General features: G+C 45.8%; 1 protein-coding gene across 8 annotated transcripts in view; it reads right to left on the bottom strand.

Moving 5' to 3' along the window:
• Positions 1-420: 420 nt before the first annotated feature.
• The window catches only part of SEC16B (SEC16 homolog B, endoplasmic reticulum export factor), a 39896-nt gene continuing 32716 nt past the window's right edge, over positions 421-7600 (bottom strand). For 3 of the 8 annotated variants that reach the window (XM_078356247.1, XM_054247814.2, XM_078356246.1), the window contains 6 exons: positions 5516-5668; positions 5246-5344; positions 4770-4878; positions 4563-4642; positions 2175-2273; positions 421-1558 (listed from right to left, as the gene is read on the bottom strand). In XM_078356247.1, coding sequence (XP_078212373.1) covers positions 1487-1558; positions 2175-2273; positions 4563-4642; positions 4770-4878; positions 5246-5344; positions 5516-5668 — 612 coding nt within the window. In that variant the 3' untranslated portion in view covers positions 421-1486. Of the gene's footprint in view, positions 1559-2174; positions 2274-4293; positions 4643-4769; positions 4882-5245; positions 5345-5515; positions 5669-7600 lie in introns of those variants that run through there. The other 5 variants (XM_054247813.2, XM_078356245.1, XR_008477764.2 and 2 more) reach the window with 4 other exon arrangements.

The following is a 7600-nucleotide window of genomic DNA, read 5'->3' as shown; positions in this document are numbered from 1 at the left end:
CCACAGCACCGCCTCTGGGTGTCAGCATACCAAACTGAAGCAACAGCAGCCTTTTAAGGAAAAAAGAATAACAGCACTTACTGAGGGCCTTCCAGGTACAAAACATTTATGCATACATTTTCTAATTTAAGAGGTTTAAAAAAACCTTTTCTGGAACAAAATATACAACACTTAGTTTGCTTAGCAAAGTGACTGACTTGCATCCGAAGAGCTTTTTGTTCAAATTTTGTAAATTGGGAAAATAATAACATTAGCATAGACTTAGAAGTTAAGAGGATCTGTCCCTAGATTCCTCATTACCAAAGGGCTCCTTCCAGCTATTCACACTTGATCACACAATAAAACCATTATTAAAAGGACTTCAGGGAAGAGACCACCAATGTACTTTCTTCCTCTGTAAAAATCAGCCAGAGACAAGCATTTGCTATAAAATTATCTGGGTTTAATTACTATCAATATCAGAACTATAGAACATTCAAGTACTAAACCTGTATTTACAATTACATGTATAAAAAATGTTCTTTGTGAGGAGCAATTTCCAGCAAATGTGACAAACAGCTAGAGTCATTCCTATTTTGGGTTTGAAAAGAGAAATGGAAATTTCCAAGATGTCCCCCTCCTCCCACTCACTCCAGTGACCCTCTGAACATCAATTTGCAAAGGCCTGAGGTAGAAAGGGAGGTATTAACAATATCAGGCACTCATTCTTCCCCTCTCATGAAAGGGATGAATTTTTAGGAACCGTTTTCCATCATTTATGATACTGATGTGCCATCCATCTGCATCATTAGGTTCAGTAGTTACCATGACAATATGATGCCTACAGCACTCTAACTTGATAGCCACATGCCAGAATATGAAAAAATAGGACCAGCTAAGAAAGTGAGAGAAATATAATTAATCTGAGCCACATTAAAAAAAATGTGCACAAAACCAGGACCAAGAGGGAAACTGCTGAAATATCACTGAAGAGGAAATGATAAAGGGCAGCAATAATCAAGCTTCAATATAGAAACTTTGCTAAGTAGAGCCATGTATTAGTCTATTAGTAAGACAAGAAGAAATCAAAGTTGGTCTAGAATATTGTTCTGCGCCCCTGCCCCTCCCCCCACCCTGTTTTCTGCTACAGGACCCTGTGGTATCATCTTTGACTCTAGCTGTTAGGGCTCTAATTTCCCTGAGGCTCTCAAGCCACCATTGTAAGTGCCACCACCATGTCACTCTGCTCATGTGCAGTCTGCTGTTAGACCCAGACTTTGCATCTGCTCAAATAATTTCCATCGTTTTGAAGCTAATCTTAAGAGACTGGACTGCGCTGTGTCTTGAGAGATCCTGTCCTGTTGCCTCCTAAGAGCCTGGTGGAGGCATCGGGCTAGCACAAACCTCTTGAGGGTCCACATATGGCAGAGAGGGGCTGAGAGATTGAGAAAAGGAGAGCAAGAAAAGTTGCACTCCTGGGAGATGAGCCTGAGTCGTGTGTTCATTCTCAGCATGGCTGGGTGGGATAGCGACGCTGAGCTAGGCGATTTGGCCGATTCAGGCTAGAGGCCGTGGACAGCTGGAAAAGAAGAACAAATATGATATTGAGTACAACCCCGAACGTGACTCTGCCCGGGGCTGATTGGCTGGATGGCGCTAGGGCACCCTGAGCCTCTGTCTAGAACATTTCCCAAGTCTGTGTTCTAATTATCTACCTCCACCCAACACCTTCACTTAAATATGGTGAAAAGAAATTTGATTTTATAAAGAGAGGAGGCCAAATGAGACACTAGCAGAGGTAAGTCTGCCCAGGTTGCTGAGGAACAGGGTGCTTATCTTCTCCCAAAGTTTCCAATGATCCCTTTATCCCCAGGACAGAGTGCCAGTGCACCCACACTACTGATACCAACACTGACTGTGTCTTCCACATCTCGAGAGCTATTAAAAGTTAAACATGTATTAATAACAACTACATTTATTGGCCATTTTCTGAGTTCCAGGCCCTTCATATACATATCTGTGAGCTAGCTACTACTAACCCTATTTTACAGATGCAGAAACTGAGACTTGGAGAGGTTAAAGAATTGCTCAGGAACTCACATATAGTAAATGGTAAACTGGGATGATGAACCTCGGTCTCCTGAATCCAAAACCTGTGCTCCTGGCCAGCCCCTCCCCCCTGAGGGCTTCCTTACCTGAGGGACCTGAGATGGGTTGTAAAGAGGAACAGCCCCTTTTACGGCAGGTGGAGGAAGCAGAACACCAGGGTTAGAGCAGAGTTCAAAGGAAGCACTCTGTGACGGAAAATCATGGAAAATCCCATCAGTGCCCGCCTCCCAGATTCCAGAATGTTGAGGCCTTCAAGAAGCATATCAGGATTATTTGTTTTTTTCTTGATGATTTCCTTTGAGTTCCTTGTTGACTCTCCAAAGGAAGTGAATAGGCATTTCTCAAAAGAAACATATACAAATGGCCAATAAACAAACAAAGTGGTCAGCATCAGGGAAGTGTAAATTAAAGCCACAGTGAGATACCACCTTATTTCTGCAAGAATGGCCATAACTAAAAAGTCAAAAAATAACAGATGTTAGCACAGATGTGGGGAAAAGGAAACACTTATACACTGCTGGTGGGAGTGTAAATTAGTACAACCTCTATGGAAAACAGTATGGAGATTCCTTAAAGAACTAAAAGTAGAACTACCATTCAATCCAGCAATCCCACTACTGGGTATTGGCCAGAAGAAAAAAAAGTCATTATATGGGCCAGCCACAGTGGCTCATGCCTGTAATCCCAGCACTTTGGGAGGCCGAGGCAGGCAGATCACACAAGGTCAGGAATTTGAGACTAACCTGGCCAACATAGTGAAACCCCATCACTACTAAAAATACAAAAAAATTAGCTGGGCATGGTGGTGGGTGCCTGCAATCCCAGCTTCTTGGGAGACTGAGAGGCAAGAGAACCGCCTGAACCCAGGAGGCGGACGTTGCAGTGAGCAGAGATGGCGCCACTACACTCCAGCCTGCACAACAGTGCAAGACTCAATCTGGAAAAAAAGAAGTCATTATATGAAAAAGACACTTACACTTGCACAGGTATGTTTATAGCAGCACAATTCACAACGGCAAAATGTGGAACCAACCTAAGTGCCCATCGACTGATGAGTGCATTAAAAAAATGTGGTACATATATGCCATGGAATAGTACTCAGCCATTAAAATGAACAAAACAATGTCTTTTCAGCAACTTGGATGGAACTGGAGGCCATTATTCTAAGTGAGGTACACAGGAGTGGAAAACCAAAAACCATATGTTCTCACGAGTGGGAGCTAAGCTGTGAGGACACTCATGGGTTTCACTCTGTTGGCCAGGTTGGTCTCAAACTCCTCAACTTGTGTGATCCACCTGCCTTGACCTCCCAAAGTGCTGGAATTACAGGCATGAGCCGCTGTGCCTGGCCCATATAATGACTTTTTTTCCTTTGGGCCAATACCCAATGGTGGGATTGCAAAGGCTTACAGAGTGACAGAATGGACTTCAGGGATTCAGAAGGGGAAGGGTGGGAGAAGGGTCGGGGATGAAATACTAAACATTAGGCACAACCCACATCCATGCCAACACTACTGGGGTGATGGGTGCACTAAAATGTCAGCATTCACCACTATATAATTCATCCATGTAACCAAAAACCTTGTACCCCAAAGGCTACTGGAATGATTTAAAACAGAAGCATATCAGAAGGGCTTCTTAACAGAACTCAGGGGCTCTCAAGCAGGCAAAGATGGTTCAAGTGGACACAAGCAAGCCCTGGGTCCAGAGCGGCAATGTGGATAAGAAGAAAAAGCCTCAACGAATCATCCTAATGCCATCATAAAAGGTAACCTAGCCTTCAAGGGACCTAAAATTCTACAAGAGTGTTCTATAGATATGAAATCCATACTGATATGGACAACCCATCAAGAATTTATCACAGCCCTGGCCAAGGTCCCCAGTGAACTCCAGCTCCTTCTGGGACAGGAAAAAGGCAATTCCCCAGGCTTCACCTGAGGAAGCTGTTACAGGCTGAACTGTGTTTCCAGAAAACAAATCACATGTTGAAGGCCTAGCCCCCAGGACCTCAGAAAATACATGTTTGGAGAAACATGAAAATACAATCTTTGGAGATGGGGTCTTTAAAGAGGCAATTAACATAAACAGAGGTCATATGGACAGCCCAATCCAGTGTGACACATGTCCCTATAAGAGGAAGAAATCAGCACACAGACACACTCAGAGGAAAGGCCACGTGAAGATGTAGAAAGAAGATGGCCGGGTACAAGCCAATGAAAGAGGCCTCAAAAGACACGACCCTGCTAACACCCGGACCTCAACTTTCAACCTGCAGAACTGGGGAGATCAGGTTCCTGTGGTCTGAGCCTCCATTTTTTTATGACAGCCCGAGCAAACTACACAGCAAAGAAGCATTCTTCGTGTTCCCCAGGAGTCAGCGCTGCCCAGGGCACACCTCCAGCCCACATTGAAAGTTCAGGCCTCACACACAGGCGTCTGCTGGGGTCCGAGGCTCCAGCCCGGGGGCTGCTCACCTCAGGCCCGGACAAGCCTCCAACCCCAGCTCCCGTGGCTGCTCCCCCACCGGATACAGATCCTCGGCCTTCACCCTCTCCTGGAAAGCAATGAGTCAGAGCTGTTTCATCTGCTCGGGACTGGCGTCCCTACTCCCAGAAGGCACCCCACCATTAGGAGCACTGAGGGGACCACCCATGGCCCAGAGGACATGAGGGTGGTGGTACCTGTGTCCCTGGAGAAGGCGCTAACAACCGGCAGAGGTGGGGACTCGGGGGAAGGTGTCAGTGAGAGACCCAGGCCAGCCTCATGGGGAGAAGATGCTCTGGGGGTCTCCTGCTTCGTGGAGAAAGAAAGGCAGCATTGGTGACATTGGCAGTTAACAGATTCATGCCCACCCACTTGTGTTCCCACACTCACTATGGAGGCCTCGCCGCAAACTACTCCCCAAAACCCCCTCCTCATCCCACTCTTCTGCTCAGTAATCCACTCTAGCTCCCTACTACTGACCGTCTAAAGTCACATTTCTTCATCCTAACTTTTTAAAGCCCTTTATAATCTGCCTTTGCCCTCATAGGACCAATTTATTTCTCACCATCCCCCATCACAAAGTCAGATGCCAGCATGGAGAGCCCGTAGGTGCTGAGGCAACTCCCTCTGAAAGGCCAACAGAGAGGGGCATCCTCCCCGCCACAGAGCTTACCCCAGAGTCAGGACTGTCCAATGAGTCCTCGTCTCCAGAGGGGGATGCGTTCTTAGTGGGCTTCGACCGAAACCAGCTGAACCAGCCAAACCCTGAGCTCTGGAAGGGGAAGAGGATACTTTATGACCTGTAGGTTTGCTTCTCCCCCTGACTGTGAGGTCAGTCTGCCCCAGTGAGACAGTCAACGCCCAGGCTTCCAAGCCTGTACCACCCTCAAGGAAGGGAATGGCAGGGGAAGAAGGGTGGGAAGAGAAGAACAAGTCTCTCCACCTTTGTGCACTCCTTCCCATCTCTGAGCGTGCCTCTCTGGACAGTATTCTGGGGAGAGTCTTTTTCAGCCTCGTCAGAGGACTCCTCCTCACGCTCCTTGACAGAATTGGTGGAACTCTCAGAAATATTTCGTGCTCTGGCAACCACTGGTGTCTGGAATTAAAGAAAAGGACTCACACTTGCATGGCACTTGACAGGTCACCAAACACATTTGCATGTACTCCCTCACCTGACCTGTGACTAAGGCAGTGGGATTGTGTCTTGGGCATATTTTACTGAAGAGGAGGTTAGGCTCAGCCATGAAAAATGACTTGCTGAAGGCTGCAGGTTAAGGTCAGAGCTCAAGCCCACGTATCCCTAATCTTACAGACCTTTGCCTGTTGTGCCACCTCTCCAGAAGCACAGTTTTCAGAGCTATGCCGAGGCCTAGGGCAGGGGGTATGAACTGCTACTGCCGGAGATGAAGCAGGCCAGAAAACACCCCCACAGAGGCCCACAAGCCCAAAAAAGCAGAGAACGTAGCAACCACCAAACCTAACTCATCTTACAGCTCAGTTCCTAACAGACTTGCTCAAGATCAACTGGGAACACATGCACCAGAGGGGGGTAAAACACACCCACATCCCTTCACATTAACTTTTTGATTGTGGTAAAGTATATACACACAAAGTTTGCCATTTTAACCATCTTTCAATGTATGCACAGTGTCGTATGACCATCACCACTAGCCATCTCCAGAACATTTTCATCACCCCCATTACATAACCCCACTCCCCCTTCCCCAGGCCCTGGTCGCTGCCCTTCCACTTTCTGTCCCTGAGTTTGCCTATTCTATGTATCTCATGTAGGTGGAGTCATACAACATATTGCCTTTTTCTGTAATATTTACATTTGACACTCTCAATATAGCATAATTGATATAAACCTTAGGAAATACTTTGGCAAAATATAGAAAAAACTTTATTTTTTACTGAAATGAGTATAGTGTTGATTTTGTGCCAGGCACTGTTCTAAGGGCTTTATATGTAGTGATGCATTTAATGCTTACAATAGCCCTATGAGCTAGGCGCTATTATTATCTCATTTTATCTCTGAGAAAACTAAGGCCCAGAAAGGTTAAGCAACCCATCTAAGGTCACACAGCTAGGAAATGGCACATCAAAGGTTAAACATAGGCTGTCTGGCTTTCCTTCTAGGAATTTCTCCTAAGTGAATGATTCGAGAATAGATGAGGGCTTATCTGCTAGGACACCCAGCACTGTGTGTTACATATGAGTGAGAAAAGGAAGGAGGAACAGAGGGGGGGAGAGGAAAGATGCAACACTCACAATAATGAACAACAACATGAGAATGATCACCCAGAAGGCAAGCTCCTTACCGTGGTAGTGGAGGCGCCGTCAGTTTGCCTCCGCTGCCCTCCTCCCTACTGCTCCCCACGCCCAGAGCACAGTGACACCCTTGCCCTCCTCCCTTAACTATGCCAAGGGAGCCACTTCAGGGCCTTCACACCTGCTGTATGTCTGCATGGAACACCTGTCCCCAGGATATTCACCTGGCTCATTTCCATGCTCCGTCCTGACCTCCACTTGAAGGCCTCCTCAGAGACACCTTCCTTGGCCACCCCTCTAAGTGAGACGCCTTGCGTGTATAGTTCTATTTTAGTCACTTCCGCCAGACTTAAGCGCCTGAGGCTAGGCTTGGTCTGACATGCTGATGCCTCCCCAGTCCCTGTGACAGGGCCTGGCACATTGCAGGAACTCAGTGAATATTTGCAGATGAACAGATGAATGAATAGTGGCACTTTCATACAAAGAATTTTGTCATGACAATATTAAATGACATAGAAGAATCTTATTATATAGTGTTAAGTAACAGGAAATAAAGTTTTGTATACATATGTTCTTAGCTATTTAAAAACATGTATGTATGTGCAATGTATATACAGATATACATATACTTGTGTATACATATGCATATATAGAAAAAATAGTGTAAGAAAATAACCAAAATATTTTGTCTGCTGGATTGAGTGATGTTTGATTCTTTATATGATACTTTACCTTTAGATTTTTCTATAACAATAAT

Source organism: Callithrix jacchus, chromosome 18 (assembly GCF_049354715.1).
Source record: "Callithrix jacchus isolate 240 chromosome 18, calJac240_pri, whole genome shotgun sequence".
In the NCBI taxonomy this organism is placed as follows: domain Eukaryota; kingdom Metazoa; phylum Chordata; class Mammalia; order Primates; family Cebidae; genus Callithrix; species Callithrix jacchus.
This window is presented reverse-complemented; position numbering and strand designations above follow the sequence as displayed.